Source organism: Tribolium madens, unplaced genomic scaffold (assembly GCF_015345945.1).
Source record: "Tribolium madens isolate multiple individuals breed KSU strain unplaced genomic scaffold, Tmad_KSU_1.1 Scaffold_3;HRSCAF=73;Tcas5.2_LG2, whole genome shotgun sequence".
In the NCBI taxonomy this organism is placed as follows: Eukaryota; Metazoa; Arthropoda; class Insecta; order Coleoptera; family Tenebrionidae; genus Tribolium; species Tribolium madens.
The window spans coordinates 4,624,623-4,641,785 of record NW_025401006.1 but is presented as its reverse complement, the minus strand read 5'-3'; the positions used below and the strand labels follow the sequence as shown (position 1 = coordinate 4,641,785).

Here is a 17,163-nt window from a genome sequence, read left to right as displayed (position 1 = left end):
ACAACAATGGAAATAATAAATGTTTTTATCTTCATGTTTATTAACGTCTATATATTTTACAATAAAGTGTGTTCTAGTTACAATTAATTTCTTATTACTCTAACGAGAAACAAAACCCTGTTCTTATTGAGCTTTTGTTTGCATGCTAAGCACCTACCATTAACCTTGATACAATGCGTTTTATTAAAACAAATTTTATGATTATAACGGAAATTAGCCCGACTTTAATGTTTCATAAAAATAGTGAGTCTCACGTATAAAATTACAATTTTTGTATATAGAGATCATTTTTTGTATTAAGGACGTATTTACACATCAGTTTATGCATTCTACCAAGGTTTTTGCTTGAAATTGGTAAAACATTGAAACATCACTGGGGAAAGTTTGCCACATTTGAAAAACAGACACTAACTACAATTGCAACTGCTACATTTCTTCAAACGTAAAAAATAGCTGCTCAGAATAGATTATCACAGAAGATAATTTATTAAAGACTAAATAAAAACCAATAAAAATAAGAGATTTCATGATGTAAAAGTAAAATAGATGCAGGGTTACCCTTTACTTGCTGTCTAACACTAGACAAAAAACAGTCATTTCTTGCACTTACAAAAAATATACAATTGAATAATGTATAAACAAATATAAACAGTCTAAATCACAACAATTTATGACTAAAATCTTACTTAATTTTGATTTTATGCAACTTTAGTTTAAATCCCAACAACTCTGACAAGATTCCTGAAAGCGCCGACAAAATGATCAGTTTTGTGGTGTTGTACAAGATGGAATTTGCCGACAAGCCTGAAATTTTGAACGGACTTTGCAGCTCCTGAAAAATGTTTATTACAAAATAAAAAAACACAAACAAAATTTTACTTTAATGAGATCGATGGCCAACTTTAGCACATTATTAGCCAACGCTAACTCTTCCTTTTTCTGCGGTTTCTGTTCGATTTGCAAATGTAAATTTATCTGTTCTGTGATTAAAACCGACAAATTCCTATACTTCTTATTAATTTTATTCCCCAAAGTCATAAATCTGAGAAGCAGGATCCCCACTCCCAGACACCATACCAAAGCCTCGACGTGATACTGCGAATTTAAAGCTCCAGTTTCCTGCAATTATTTCTTACATTTCTGTCATAAAAAAACCAATTCCCACCTTCAACAACTCGACGCAGAGAAACGACAAAAGCAGCAAAGTGATAATAAAAGCCGTTGACACAATAACATCGACGGACCTCTGAGGCCCCCTTTGTTTCAAATACGAGCGCACTGAAAGCCAGGTCTTTATATTTCGTACTTTATTGAGCCGAAAATGCGGCAATTCGGACTGCTGTGCTCGTCTGAATGACGTCAAATGCGAGAAAAGTTTCGCGTAGAGGAATCTCTGTTTGAATGTGTTTTCGGCAACGGCAAGGAGGAAAAAGAAGAGACTCGCCAGAAACCAGCGTTGGAGACACGCCGTTATTATAATTGCGCGTTCCCTTGAAAAATCATAGAGCGTCGGTCAAAATTACAGTTTTCTGTAATACCTACCACAGAGTTGTGCCAAAAGCCGCCTCGATTAACGTCGAGACTGAGTTGGGTAATTTACCCATGATCGAGTCAAACAGTTCGAAAATGGAGTATTGGCCATCGACGAACGAGTTTGATTCAAGAGTGGAGTTACACACGCGGAATAAAATTGGGATGAGGGCGTGAATGGTCGAAACTATGATTCCGACATAGAAATAATCCATGCTTTGTGATGTTGACTCGACTTTTCCGATGATGGCGGAACTGATGTCCAACATGGAGAGATCGGCTTTTTTGATTTCGTTTCGTTTCCAGATTATGCAACTGACTTTGATTGAGGGCGGGTTGAAAACGGCCGTCGAGGTCAAATCGTGGTCATCATCATGATTTGGCTCAATGTGACCATCGGAGACCTCATCCAAGTCGGAACTGTAACTACAGTCCTCGCTATTGGTCGTCACATTCATCCATTCGTTTGTTGACGAACTCATTTTACTAGTTTTGATTGAAGTTTTCTCATATTCATCATCAGTGTCACACATGCTGTCCATTGATGTTATATTTATTGTCGGGATTTTATATTTCGCTCTTTTAATGTCCGACTCGGTCTCGGCATCGCTCTCGAGTTCGGTACTGTGTCTCGATTCGTTGGAAATATTCGACAGCGATTGTTTTTTCACCCACTCATCGCAACGCTTGTGCGAGGTTAATAACACATTCTTGCATGCGGTTGGAACAATTTCTTCCTCACTTGTCCTCGAACCGTTTCCGTTGAGACTCTCGAAACCATCATCGTCGACTTGTACTCCGTCGCTAGATCGTCGTTTCCTATCAGGCAACCAGTATTACACTTCACTTTGACTTTGTCCTATACTGTACCTGAGATTTTTGTTGATTTCTTTGCAGTTCAGTTCGGAAACGCTGTTCAAATTGAAATGAATTCGTTTAGTTTTTTTGTGGATTCGCAGATTTAGGAGAGATTCGGCCGAAGAGCCATCTGTTGGTATTTTTCTAACAGCGCTCAATCTGCGTCTGAAATTTCGCGATTTTGTTAGTTTGTTTTTTTGGGAATCAGTTACTGGCATTGTTGCGGCTATCTGAGAATGTACGAGGCTTAAAACCCAAGTCATTAGAAATGGAACGATTAATTCCATACACATAACATTCTGTAAAAAACACGATTTTTTGACGTTTTAAGGAAAAAAAATACTTACTTCAGGTGACTTATCTAACATTTGGTTTGTCCATGAATTTTTGTAGTATATTGCGATATTTGTTAGTTGAGAAACATATAAACAAAACATAAGCGTAAAAATTGATACAGATGTTTGTTGCATCCACCATTTCGAATAAACTGGCAGAAATAAACAACGAAACGTTGCTAATTTCGCAACAGTCATGAAACCTTGCTTAGGTTTGATTTTCGAAAATGAAGAACCTGAAAAATTGGAGAATTTCATTTCTGATCAAATGACACAATATGGTGAATATTTTGTGTGCTGAGATAAAATAATTTTATCGGTGTTGAATTGATAACAATTGATTAGCTTTATTGATTAAACATGTGTCGCTTTAATTTAAAAATTGCTTCCATTTTTGTGAAAATCGACATTCTCTATTACATAATAGAATTTCTATTGAGGTATTGACATTTACCTCGAACCAAATCAAGGTCAATGAAATCTGTATTAGGTTTGGTGCTCTTCATTTGGACGTGTGTCAGTCCATACAAGATTTTCTGTTCTATAGTCGTTTCCCATTTCTGCTTGTCATAAGTCCCAATTTTTTTCTGATACCTGCAATACGGAACCAAACAAGGTCACCTCGTTCTACCCATGCAAAACTTACCATGTAAAAAGATCTTTAACCCCCATTTAACTTCAAAATGACTCTGGAACTGGAACTTTGCACGGAAAAATTTCCTCAAACTAAAACATTACGAAATTTATCGGATTTGTAAAGTCGACCGAGGTTAGATATTTCGTAACTTACTTACACTGAATTTTTACAATATTTACAATGAATTTTTAGCGGGTTTTTTGATTTGTTTTCGTAAATAATTTGTTCACATAGCGAGAATTTGAATGTGACAGATACCAAACACAATCACATATGATTTTGACTTTGACGACTTTGACATTTCTGGATTTTTATTTGCCAATTTGCTGCGCCTGCGTTAGACTAATTTTTCACAACAGTATTGTTGGTTGCATACCATTTACAAGAATTTTTTGATTTTTGAACATATTTCCACAAAGCAAAGTAAAAAACGTAAAGTAGATACATAATACTATTTATTCAAATTTTGTTATGCCTACGTAAACTTACAAAACTTACATAAAAACTTTACGAAACAATTTTTTAAATTGTGCGAAAATGTAAAGTAGGGACCTATCACAAATTATAGGGCATTGTTTCTAAATTACTCCAAAAACTGTCGGCAAAGCTTTTCAGCAGAAATAAAGCTTTTTTTCGTATATTTTCAATTAAATAATAGTTACAGCTAGTTTATGTTTTTTTTAGTTAGTTTATGTTTTGTACATACTATGCCTATGTAAAATGTTCCGAGGAGTCGATTGGTGTCGAGAAAACAGCAAAATTTTTGATAGTTTGTTTAAAAGTTATGGTCGAATTAATATTTTTGCCATTTTCATCTTTACCAGCGATTTTCTCAATAACTATTTATTGCAAAACTATGATCTTTTTTTATAAGATAGGAAATTAAAAGTACTTTCTAACGGTACTAAATATAAGACAGTTATTGAGAGTAATTTCAAAGTTATTAGCTGATATTTGCTCTGGGTACCAATAATTGCCGAATTTTTTGACAAAAATCGAAAAAATTGAAGACCTCAGAATTCAACTAAATGCACTCCTAAAGGTTCAAAAGAATTTGAAAAGTGCAAAAACGTTGTAAAAAACTCAGGAACGTGTATAAAATGTTATAGGGTTGAGAAAAAAAATCGTTTTTTGAGTTTTCGTTGGTTATATCGTGAAAATGGTCGAAGAACTTTTTATTTCAAAAACGCAAAAACGCAACGTAAAATTACAAGCTGAACACGTTGCAATAGGTTAAATTGCTCTACAATGAGTAGTTTTTGAGATATTGAGTACTAAAATCAAGAATAAACCAAATGCACTCTTATGGGTTCAAAAGACTTCGAAAAGTGCAAAAACGTTGTAAACGATTTTTTTGAGTTGAGTTGGGAGTTGGAAGTTGAGGTGAGTGATGAGAGTTGGAAGTTGGGAGTTGGGAGTTTCTGTTATCATTGGTTAAAGAGTTATAGCTTAGCAAATAGTAAAAATAAATTTTGTACAAGTTGGTCGTGATAAATTAAAAACGATGACATTTATGAATTAACAAATTAATAACGAACGAAGATAAAAAATATGTTTTTCTCAGAATGATATTTTGTAACACTGGTTGGCGTATGTTGAGACTTCCTGTATTTTATAAAAACAAACTTTTTTTAAAGATTACCCTAATGCTGTAAAATCTAGATTTAGAATCAATATTTTTAAAGAACTTTTGTTATTATTATTGCACAATTACAAGGCATTTCTTACATAAATAAACGTTTCAAAATTTGAATTGCAAAATATTATTAAATAAATCAGCTAATAGACTGTATAAAATATGTAAATTTTTTTGAAATTCTTTTAAAGTAAGAGGTGTCGTCTTAATTTTGAACTATATATTTTTTTGTTGATTTTTTTTATCATATTTCTTGTTGTTTTGAACAATTTTTTTGCAAAAGTGTGTGTTTTGTAAGAAATACTAGTTGTGTGTTCTAGAATAAGAGTTCTTGTCCCGCCTCTACATCGCTTTTATTGTTTTTGTACAGTACACTGAACATGGTGCATTATAAACATCGTATAAAATAATGATATTATCATATGGAAAAGATTTATTCAATAATATAATGAGCAAACTACAATATTTTATAAATGAAAACAGCATCAACATTATATTGATTTAATATCAAATACCGAGATAAATGAGCCGTTTTCAGTTTCTTCAATAAAAACTTGATACGGCTCACACCCAAGTACCATATAACATATTATAACAATTACTATGTTAATGATTATCATCGTTATCTCAACTGAAGTCTTAAATGGCAACATTACAACTCCTCTGGTACCATTTTCAGTAACGCCATTTTCTTTTTGGCCACTTTTGAGATGAGCACATCGATGGGTTTCGTGGTGTCATAAAGTGATGGTGCATTGAAAATTATAAGCCCGGTACCAACCACACACGCCAGAGTGAAAATCCACAAGAAGAGACGATCCAAGACCATGGCCACGTATTTCCAATCTTCGGCAACCTAAAACAACTTTAAAGCCCACTTTTGACAAATTTCACAAAGTTACATTTTCAAACGAGTCCTTGTTGCGGACATGTTGGGCTATAAACCTCGAATCCGCTAGTGTCTTCTCCATATCGTGCATATCCAACTTGTCAAAAGAGGGACTAGCGTCGCTGGTACCATCAAAAGTGTTGGTTCTGCAACTCGCAGGACTGTATAAATCTTCATCGCCACCTGAGAGGGGCATAGGGAATGGGGGTTCCCCGAAACAACCTGAAGCCGCCACATCAAACCTGGAAGGCGGTGGAAGCCCCAAATCGAAACTATCGAAAGAGGTTTTCTCGAATGGTTTACATTTGTCCATCATTGGGACTTGGATGACGTCAGTTAACATACTGTCTTGGCATTTGTTGTCATCGTCGTCTTCTTTTTTGGGACGCTCGATGAAGAGGAATTTGGGGAGGATGTCGATGAAGAAGACTCGCACCCAAGGGGCGAGTTTGTGGGTGACTGGTGATCGGAAATTAACGTTTAAGACAGCAATCGTGATGACGACGGAGAGTGTACATAGCAACATCGTGAAGAGAAGATATTTACCTAACAGAGGCACTGTTATGGAAGTAGGAGGAATGATTTCCACCAATAGGAGGAAGAAGACAGTCAGGGAAAGCAAAATCGAGATGCAAAGTGAGACTTTCTCGCCGGAATCAGACGGTAGGTAGAAAACCAAAATCGAGAGGAAAGAAATGCCGACGCAGGGGATAATCAAATTAACTGTATAAAACAGTGTTTTGCGACGGAGAGTTATATTGAATATGATGTCAGGGTAGGGCTCTTCGCAGCAGCTGTAAAATTTTTCATTTCGGACCGCTGGTACTTTCATTATGTCCCATTCGACTGATATGTAGTAGTCTTGAAGGTCTATTCCCACGTCGATCTTGTTCGAATCTTGGACTTGCGAGAGATGCCGCAAATCGACCTGGAATTCCCGTTTCATTTCCGATTATTTCGGTTAAAATTTTTACCATGTAGCCGTCGTAGGTCCACGAACCGAATTTCATAAAGCAGGTTTGTTCATCGAAAGGGAAATATTCGACATCTATCTCGCAGAAAGACTTGTAGATTGCAGGGGGTTTCCACACCACTTTGCCGGTATGGTGGAGGATGGCTTTGGTCATTATGGTCACTTCGTAGTTACCGTCGGCACTAAAGTGGACAGTGAATGCATAATAAACTACTTTACTAGCTGGTGTTAAAGTTGATTCACACACTGTGCGAAACTTCGAATAAAAAATGAGAAAATTAAAATCAGTTTTTTATAAAAAAAATAAAAAATGAAAAAATGTAACTGTAACTTCAATCGACTTTGCGCTTTTATTGTCCGATGGATTATATTAAAAAGGTTTTGACGATGGTGTCAGAAAACATTACCGTTTTGACATTTTTTTCTTTATTAAAGCAGCAATTACAACAAAACTATTAGGATTATTGGAATAAAACCATGGTTTAGAATAATTAGAGTGAGAAAAGATTGTTAAATAACACAGATTATTATAAATGGAAACCCAGAAAAAATGCGACAAAATGCAAAATATTTGCGAAATTTTACGTTCATAGCTAGATAGTAGGAAATAAAAAATTGTAAGTATTGTAAAATATCGTCAAAATAGTGTTTATGCGAAATAGAACAAATATTACAAAATTCAAAAAAAAATGCAACAGCAACTTCAATGAGAATAATTTTAAAATCTGTTCCATGTTAAAATTTAAACTGTAGACTATAAGAAGTTATATTAATAATAATAATGGTTCTATAAACATTTTTTTTTTTGGTAAAAAAGTTATTTTTGTATTAAGTATGCGAAACGGCTGTTTCTTGAACAACGTTTTTTCTACAATATTTAATTAAATTATTTAAAATACCTTAAAATTTAGTTGTCATCTTTCTTCCAGTAGGTGAAATGCAGTGTGTGAAATAAGCACTTTACACATTCTGCTATAAAACAAAAAATGGCTAAATTTGCGTATTGATTTTGATGTGTGAAGTTTAAATTGTAGAAAAAATATATTTTTATATTTTTTTTATATATTCCATATTGTTATACAGGCTGTTTCCCATGTTACGAAGCTTACGCCTAATGTATGTATGCACCCAAATATACAAAAGTCACAAAATACTGGATACAAAAAACACATTTAATTTTTTAATTTTTGGAAATCCATGACAGTAGTTGTCACTAACCAGTGTTTTATTAATAGTCATAAACTGCTGTTTTTCAGAAATAATTATCATTTGTTTTATAATATGATATGAATATGATTCTAGTTTATCTACCTTAATCACTAACTAATTAAAAACGTTGTAATTTTTGAAAGGGTGAATAAATTAGAGAAGATTATCTAATTTTTCAAAATTTGTAATCTAGTTCGTATCGGAATATGTATTAAAATTATATGAAACACTCTGTATATATCATACCTACTGAGTGAATATAAAGTATGGAACCAAGCGTTGTTTTTTTTAAATCATTTGCTTAGAGAAAATAATAATTTATCAAAAATTAAAGTACTTAATATAAAAATGTGATCGTATGAGAACAAAATTTTGTTTTGTTTTTCAGTTTTTTTGATTTTTTGTCAAATTTGTAATTTATGTATGTTTTAAAAATTAAATATAAAGTAATTAATTGTAATTCTTAGATCATAACTTTCATGAAAAAATGGTTTTATAGTGGGTTGCCATTTGAAAAAATATTTTTTTTTGTAGAACTCAAATACAGAAGAAAATTTCGAAAAATTTTATTCTTGATAAAACACCATATTTTTATAGTACTTTATCATTTATCAATTAGTTTAAAAAAAAAATAAATAGTTTAAGCAAGAAACGTTTGTTTCCATTCTTTTTAGTCACCTGGTAAATTTTTCAGTTTGTCAGTCTTTTTCTCAGGAAAAGAAACGCTAAAAAATCAATATGCGATAAAATTTGATTTTCTTAAAATATAAAATGCAAAATCTTGATTTCCAAAATGCGATTTTTCTGGGTCTTTAATTCAAAATTTCAGGTCGATAACTTCAACTTCGACAACTTCAAACTGTGATTACGGCAAAAGTAAAAGCATTATTGCAAGAAGTCAAAAACCGTTGTAATTATAAAAATTCTACGGAGGAGGTTTGGAACAAATTTATTTTTTTAAGAACACCTGAAACACACCGACATAAACCAAAACTTAATCAAAATTCTAAAACTTGGAATATGATACGCAAACAGCTTGAGGCTCATCAAAGAAATATTAAAAAGCATATAAAAATGGGAGCGGGTGGCAAAAAAAGAAAAATTTTATGAACATCAGACCTGTTTTCGTAATTTAACATTAAGAAAAACTTTCAATAATATTTTTGCGTATCAGCTTAACAGAAATGGTTTAATTGTATTTGTTTGTAAATTTTTTGAAATGAATAAGACAGAATTACCCAATGCAGAATTTAGATGGACAAACTGAATTTACATAAAGTTCTAAAATGACTCGGAAACATAATTTAAATTTCCTAATTTTTTCGCTGTTAATACCGTTCATCAAAAGCATTTTTTTTATTTTAATTTTTTTATTAAAATTACGTAATCAAAAACACACAATCAGTTAATTGCAACTAGAAATGCCTCAGACATTATTCTTGAAAATTTTAGACAATTTAGAGAATTGATAATTTGTACCTATTTTTGGCCAGGTTTAGATTTTCTTACTGTGTGGGGTCGTAAAACATTTATGTTATGTAAATTTTTGTTAAATACTGCGAAATTTTAAACTAATCAATGTTTTAAACTATGCGTAAAGTGTAAAATTTCGGATAGTTTAGAAGTTATTGCGGAAACTTTAGAATTGGATCAATCGACGTTTTTGTGTTCCTAGGGGTCCTAGAAACTCGTAAAAGTGCATAAAACGCTGTTTAAAAATTAATTCCCGAATAATCTTAAAAATTATCGATCAAGTTAAAGTCACGAGTAAAATCATCTACGACGAGTACTTTTTGTTACTCGATAAATAAATTGCATATTTCGAAAAAAAAATTTGTTATGTTTTATAGTTTTCAAAACACTTTCGAATCTCAGAAAAATCAAAATCAAATAAGGTTGGTAGCGAGATTTTTTGTAATTCATAAGCCCAATAAGGGATTAAAAATGAAATTACGCTTTTTCCCGATGACAATTCGTTACTTTGGGGTCTAATAAATGAGAAAAAATGGCCAGTCCGGTTGCTGGTTTTAATGCGTCCATAAATCACAAAATAATTTGCCTACTCTTGTTTTGTTTTTGTTGTTTACTCAAAATAGAAGAGTGGCCACCGGGCCAGTCATTACGATCGATCTGCAGTTGCAAACTTTCCTCAAATCCGAATTAATTGCGGCAGAGGACTAAAGGTCAAAAGTGCGTTTAAGACACCGCAATGCGGCACTCGCTAAAACCGTAAAAAATCACTCACTTATTATAAAGCACAATGTCTGGAAGCCAAATATGTTCCGACGGCACATGCAGAGTTTCAACGCCGTTGTAGTCATCCGGATTCCACTTGAGCTTATAATCGTTCCATTCCTGAAACGTCCAGATTTACACCTGAAACAATGCCAAGCTGGTCGTACCTGTTCGACCCAAACGTTGGTAGTCATGATTTGGTTCTTCAAATTCTGAAAAAAAGTGGGTTTTTATGGGGGAACAAAGTGTGCAAGACTCACCACATCGATTAGCTGGGATAGTTTGAGGCCCATTTTGACGGTGAGTCGGTCGGAGTTGTTGCCGACGGGGCGGATGAGGCGGTTGTAGTTTGAGAGGAGATCATCATAGAGGCGTTTGGCGTCTTGGTTGCCACTTACAGGGCTAAAAGCTCCCAAAATCAACCATGAAAGGGCGAGCAACAGCTCCATAGTATACTTCTGGAAGGGTTAGATGTATTTATTGGCCAATTTTAGAACTACATTCGGCATAATTCATCATCCTGAATGCCACTGAAAGCCTGACACTAAGGCAATAATTAATTAAGGGCCGGTGCAAAATTTACAGAGCTATAACTACTGTCATAACTTTATTATGAATGAATTATTGAGATCATAATTTGTATTGTCAGGCGAAATATAGCTGTGTCTCATTTGGGGTCAAATAAAAACAAAATATCACATTTTTTGCGATTTTGGGATCAGAAATTGATATTCTAAATCAGTGTCCTGTGTCCCTGCTTCAAAATTAGATAAGTGTTTCAGATAGTTGCTAAACTACAGCAGTAGTTGCAAAATCTAATTACTCAATTAGCCGCTTCGGTCACATAAAACCAGAACTAAGGAAAATAGACGATTTGGTCAAGTAGAACAACACAATCCAAATATTGTCGTTTCTCCAAGTTAATTAAGTAAATGGCTGGAGTTCTTCTTATCTAATTGAAAATATTTAATAAAACTTTTTCGAACACCTGCTCACTTTATGCTAACACACAACTATTTCAATAGAAAGTTTAAATAAACTCAACTCGATGTTGAACTTCTCGAACATGCAAAACTTAATTTAACAATTCATTTATCTTATTAATGGGTTTGAAACAAAATTTTCTAACATTGGTTCAAAATAAATTAAAAATGGAACACCTTTTCGTGTCTGAGGACTCAAGGATTTCAATTCTTATAAATCTTTAAGATTTGGTTTGGAGAAACAAACAAAAATTCATTAAGAAAACTCGAACAATGACGCAAGAAAAAAGTTTAGGACTAATCTGAGAAAACTTTAATTAAACATCTAGTCGGATTTAAAATTGAATTATTTTCGTAGAACATTTAAAAATAAATTTAAAAAAGTTGTACTCTTGTTTGTATTTAGGTCAACAGAGTTTTGCGTCAGTAAATCACAGAGGGGATTTAATGTGGTAATTTATTAATAATTGTCATTTGTTGATTTTTCCGAGTTTCCTCTAGTCGAATTTATCTTACACGAAAATAATCTTTTTGGCACAATGGACTGAAATGAGAAGCATTGTGGAACTCAATTTGTCTCGCAACAATCACCAATTCTTTAATTGAATCGAGTTTTTCAAGTAATTGGAAAACAACGATAATTACATTTGAAATGCAAACAGAAAAGTTGATGAAATTGTCTTTCCGAGTATCCGATTCATAATTGAAATCAAACAGAGTAAAAGTGACACGTCTAATGGATGGCCTCTGCTAGTCGTTTCAACTTGAAGTGTCGAAAGTTGGAATCAAGTTTCCGTTAAAAAATCGAGCTTTCCGAAGATTTAAGACGGCAAAGAGTCGTCTCGAGTGAACGCCCACTTTCTTATCTAAACAAATCTTGGGTTATTTTTCCTTTGTTTAGGCGCCTCGGGCCGTAAGTGTGACTTACCTACATGGTCTCGTGTTGAATTTTAAAACCGCACGTTGTCATGTTATCACGCATCACCGTCACTTGGAGAGAGCGGCGCCGTGGTTGGGGCAACACATCCCTAGCTACTGGGGTGCAGCATCCCTTAGCAGTTCTTTGATACGACGGAGGTTCGCGAGTGGATCCGAGGAAAGCCAGTCAATACCCGGTCGGAGACCGATCCGGAGGGCGGACCGGAATTATCGCTAACACCATGAATGAAGGATTCACCAACAGCAATGCGATATGCCGCACCACTTCGGATTGATACCCGAATTAATTAATTATGAAGAGGAGGTTGGCCGAGATGATTATTTCTAACGGAACTGAAATTTATGAGGCGATTACAATTGGACTAAAAGTGGAAAAGTTTCACGGAAACTACACAAAAGTAAAAGTTGCGGAAAGAAACTAATCGAATAAAAAAGTAATAAGGAAAACATTTTTATTTACAAGGGATTAAAAACTCAAAGAAGATTTTTGTAATTTGTAGTTGAAATATGTTCTATGCAAATATTGGTGGATGCGCCGGGTTTAACAATTTTAATTTTCAGTGTGTTATTTAATTGTTTTTTTATAGTTAGTTAACAATAAATAAAAACTACTGTGTTAAGGCACGATATAATATTTTTGTCTTCTTTCTTATTGATTTAAAGTATCAAAAAAGTCCGATCTATTGCTGGAAAAACTTTGCAAGGAATGTTAGATAAAAACTACATAAATCATAACAATTTTTATTTATATACCAGGCGAGATGAGACTTATCTGCACCCCTACACTTTTTTAATTACTTGCTAAAATTATAAAATGTATATAAAAGTTTTTTTAAATTATTTGTCTAAAGAAAAGAATAATAAATAAGAAATGTTATAGAAAAATTAAATAAAATTATGTGTTATGTTCGAGTTATGCCATTTTTTTTCAAAATGACAACTTAGGTATAGCTATTTGAATTCTTTTGATAAAATTTGAATATAATGTAGAAAGTTGTAACCTTTAAATGATAGAATTTTGTAAAAAAAGTTTTATAATAGATTGACATTAAAAAAATGCGAAATAACAAGAAATTTCGAAAAAAAATATCACATTTTCATTATACTTTCGACAAGTAATTAGTTAATGCAAAAAACATTTGGTTTCGTACTTGTTGTTTACCATTTTATATTATTTTACAAAATAGATAACTTAATTTATTTTTGTTTTGTTTTTACAATTTATTTATTTCATAAAATTTAGAAAAATAATTACACCAAAATAGTACCGGGAGACTATTAATGTTTGTGACAAAAAATCTATTGGCAAAACTGCTAACATTGATAATCCTTTTAATTTGTTATTTAGGATATTTCAGGTGACGACTAAAGCCAGCGGTTGCCTGTCCCAAGTTGAGAATCAATGTCGCCAAACTAAAATTTTAAAAATGACAACTTGACTTAGCAAAAAAAAATCAAATTTAAGTAATTTTGTGGCAGTAGGTAGTGTTATTCATGTTATTCATAAACATGAGCTTAAACGGTCATTTGTCATTGTGTGTAATTTGGAAATGAATTTACTTCCCATAGCATTGTTACCAACATTAAAAACATAAAACACACTAGGCTATTAACGCACTCTGAGAAGCTTTTAACGCACCCAAACGAGTTCTTTAATAGGGTTTGTTTCTTTTTTACATCAACTGATCGAAAATACGTGTTACAAAATCAATCTACAAAAATTTTAGTTGAACTCTTTTAGTAATGACATTTTTAAACTTTTTAAATTCACTTGTTTTAAGTTTAATGTTTTTACATAAATTTAATTATTTTTTTATTTATGATGTTTGTTATCATAAGTGAACAACTAATTGGGTCAACGAAAATGTTTTAGCACAACATTTTTTTTTTACTTTAAGCCATTTTTTTAATGTTCCGTCGTTTTTATGTTGGCTTATTAATAAATCACACAATTAAGTAAAGAGCTTTTTTTGTTTAAATTCTAATTTAACTTGAAAAAATTTTGAAAATCTAAAGTGAAATAATTTTGATGTGTTCATTTTGTTTAATAAAAAATTTAGTAGGTAAATGACTTCCTCTAATAATTGACTGATACAATTTGATAACTATCCAAAGTTCAAGCTTAAATTTTCAGCCGTTTCAGGCTCGTTTTTGCCCCACATAGGCGACTTATTCGATTTAGTCGAGTGTTTTATTGCGAAAAAGTGTCGCCTTTAAAGGAAATTCCAGATAATTTATGTTCATTTTTTATTAATCAATTTATCGATTAAACGAAAGAAAACATTCCATTCCAAATGGAATGCTCACATGTTGGATACATTTCAGTGCAATTATGTTGTTTGTTCGCTGCCAAATCGTATTCGTCTCTTTCTTGGTGTCCTTCGTCTTGATGGTGTCTGACTCTGTAAACATGCAAAAAATTTCTAAATTTCTCTAAAACTGGATTACTTGCCTAAAAATAACTTTGATGAGTTCTTCGAGAAAAGTGCCTCGTTCGGTGGTTGCTTTGCTGACTTCGCAAACGGCTTTGAGCAAACAAGCCTTGCCGTCTCTACTTAGTCTGCAAATAGATTTTGTTTAAACAATGCTTCTTAGTAAATTACGCGCTTACTGATCGATTGAGAGTATTTTTTCAACTCTTTGCTAAGCAAACAAAGATGAGAGCACTTACCCCGTGAACAACTTTTCTATCTTGGCGTATAAATCTCGACGCGTCCTTCTGTATATCTTGTGGTAAACAGGATGCAAATAAGTTGTGACAGGCTCGTTATAAACTTTTTTCTTATTTTGTTGAATAGTTCGATACCTATGAAACAACCAGTTTATTCTCACTCTACAAAAATTTTAACAAAAATTACTGATTTGTTTTGCGATAATAAGTTTTCTTTTTTGCCTCAACTGGTGTCATTGGCACAAATCCTTTAATAGTGCTATAACCAACCCCTGGTGGTTTATTGATAAGGAAAGGGTTGTAATAAGTTTTTTTATAAGTGACAGATGTTGGCGATTTGGTGTTTTGTAACTCCCAACCGCCGGAAGTTTGCTTTTCAGGCTTGTCAACGCGATGGAGTAGTTCAGAGGGCCTTCTAAATGGTACAAAAGGATCGTGCGGTAATTCCCAAGCCAAGGCAACAGTGGAGCCAACGGTGAAAATTTGGCCCACGCCGACGGATGGCATGGTAAAACAGTAAACTGCAAAGAAATGACTAATTAAGTTAATTCGAACAACGCTACAATTTTGGAGATATTTCATTTATAGTTTTGAGTGTTTGTCAAAAAATTAAAACTGTTTCTTTTTTAATAAAAGAACAGATATTCTCATCTGTGTTTTAATCCAATAGAGAAATTTAATGGTTTTTCTAAATTGCATTTGTATACTTATTAGAGCCATAAAAAAACAAAAACAACATTTGTCAGAAAACTGTTTTTTTTCTACTTTGCATCTGAAAGAAAGCTTATTTCGATACAAAAACCGATGCTTTAATGAGCCATTTCAACACCAATTCGGGAGCTGAAATAAACTAGTACAATTTACTTTCTAGATGGTGGTGATGGTGATTTTCAGCGGCGTTTTGAGCGATATTTTTGTTTTAGGTGGTGTACATGAAATATTTGCAGTATTCATTGTTAATTTAATAAAATTTTGAAAAATATTCGAGACTTGACACTTCAAAATCGAATTTTTGAAACTTTGTGACATTTATTACCAACCACCACCTTATTAGGGCAAAAATTCTTAAATTCTGAATTTTTTTTTTTTAAACAGTACGTAAAATGCTCAAAATAGAGGAAATAAAACATAAAAACTCGTTTCATAAGTCATTTGTGGGTATTCGATTTTTATAAAACTCGCGCTTAGCTGCTCGTTTCATAAACTTTAACTTATTTCACAAAGCATGCCTTACATTTTCCAGATACATTCAGAATATAACGTGAATAATAAACAAAAACCTTGTATCTACTTAATAAAAATCTCAAATTAAAATTTATTTTATTTTAGTTTTGTTTGTTTCCGGGCGAAATCCGGAGGTGAAGTTGAGATATTTTTTTAGCATTTAGAAACCCGGAAAAGTGTCAAAACTGTTACGGTCTTTACATTAATTGGAAAAATTTGTTTAAAATTTCGACGTTTTCGGCTGTAAGAAAATAACTGATTGAGTTAACTCAAATAACTGATATTTTAGGGATCTTTTTGTTTGTTTAAGCTAATGAGGATGTTTAACTTGAGTTGAACTGTTTGCTTAGGGCGAGCGCTGATTTTTCCGGAAAAATGATTTTTCCGAGTAGTGAAACACGCAATAACAGTTGATAGATTTATTTCCATAGATTTTTAAATTTAATTTCAATATCTAAATTTTCATTTTAGACGAAACGGCCGGAGATAAGCTTTAAAAAATGTCCTTCTGAATTAATAGGGCCGCTAGCACGTGCTGCGTTTTCTTATGAAGATTCACTCAAGTGTCAAGTTTGTCAATACCCGGAAGCCCCCGTTTTATCTAATGGATTTTTAAACAGGAACAAGACAATTTATCTCTTACGCTTCCTGAAATTTATTGTTTCATATTTCAATTTTATCAGAAATCTTTTCAAGGTTTTGTGTTGGTCTCCAGAGAAGTAAAAATTTGTCTGAGGGGTGTGTCAAATCAAAAGATTGACACAATTTAACGCACAATAAAAAAATAAGTACTGACCTAGTTGCAGAGAGCTTCCCTCCGGAAAAATAAGATATCTTCGTTTTCTCGATAAAGTTTTGTCAGTGTCGTTTAGCCGCGCTATTATATCATTTTGCAAAGTTTGCAATGTTGCTTTTATCGCAAAAATTGCAAGAATCGCGAGACACAAAGCTTTCGTTGCCATTTTTGCACCGACTATAGGAATTCCACTTGGGTTCTAAACCGCTAATTGTTTCAACCGTTGTGAAACGGTACATTTTTCGCTG

General features: G+C 32.9%; 4 protein-coding genes across 5 annotated transcripts in view; 1 reads left to right on the top strand and 3 right to left on the bottom strand.

Moving 5' to 3' along the window:
• Window positions 1-17,163, top strand: part of LOC123007336 — a 28,208-nt gene that overhangs the window by 10,045 nt on the left and 1,000 nt on the right. The gene's annotated exons all lie outside the window — the stretch shown is intronic.
• Window positions 21-3,659, bottom strand: LOC123007328 (protein phtf). 2 transcript variants are annotated; one of them, XM_044402564.1, is made up of 9 exons: window positions 3,514-3,659; window positions 3,370-3,449; window positions 3,178-3,317; window positions 2,736-2,959; window positions 2,401-2,687; window positions 1,543-2,349; window positions 1,166-1,490; window positions 880-1,119; window positions 21-832 (listed from the first exon to the last, which is right to left on the bottom strand). In XM_044402564.1, the coding sequence occupies exons 2-9, from the start codon at window positions 3,393-3,395 to the stop codon at window positions 683-685; spliced, it is 2,199 nt and encodes a 732-aa protein (XP_044258499.1). In that variant the 5' UTR covers window positions 3,396-3,449; window positions 3,514-3,659; the 3' UTR covers window positions 21-682. The 2 variants fall into 2 exon arrangements, with proteins under 2 accessions (XP_044258499.1, XP_044258500.1); XM_044402565.1 differs by having other exon boundaries at window positions 3,518-3,659.
• Window positions 5,338-12,314, bottom strand: LOC123007330 (acetylcholine receptor subunit alpha-like 1). The gene is made up of 7 exons (XM_044402567.1): window positions 12,214-12,314; window positions 10,563-10,760; window positions 10,470-10,514; window positions 10,313-10,422; window positions 6,860-7,040; window positions 5,899-6,813; window positions 5,338-5,852 (listed from the first exon to the last, which is right to left on the bottom strand). Exons 2-7 carry the CDS (start codon window positions 10,749-10,751, stop codon window positions 5,649-5,651), a joined length of 1,644 nt encoding a protein of 547 aa, XP_044258502.1. The 5' UTR covers window positions 10,752-10,760; window positions 12,214-12,314; the 3' UTR covers window positions 5,338-5,648.
• Window positions 14,450-17,100, bottom strand: LOC123007335. Its single transcript, XM_044402574.1, has 5 exons — window positions 16,916-17,100; window positions 15,083-15,416; window positions 14,896-15,030; window positions 14,677-14,784; window positions 14,450-14,626 (listed from the first exon to the last, which is right to left on the bottom strand). The coding sequence occupies exons 1-5, from the start codon at window positions 17,079-17,081 to the stop codon at window positions 14,491-14,493; spliced, it is 879 nt and encodes a 292-aa protein (XP_044258509.1). The 5' UTR covers window positions 17,082-17,100; the 3' UTR covers window positions 14,450-14,490.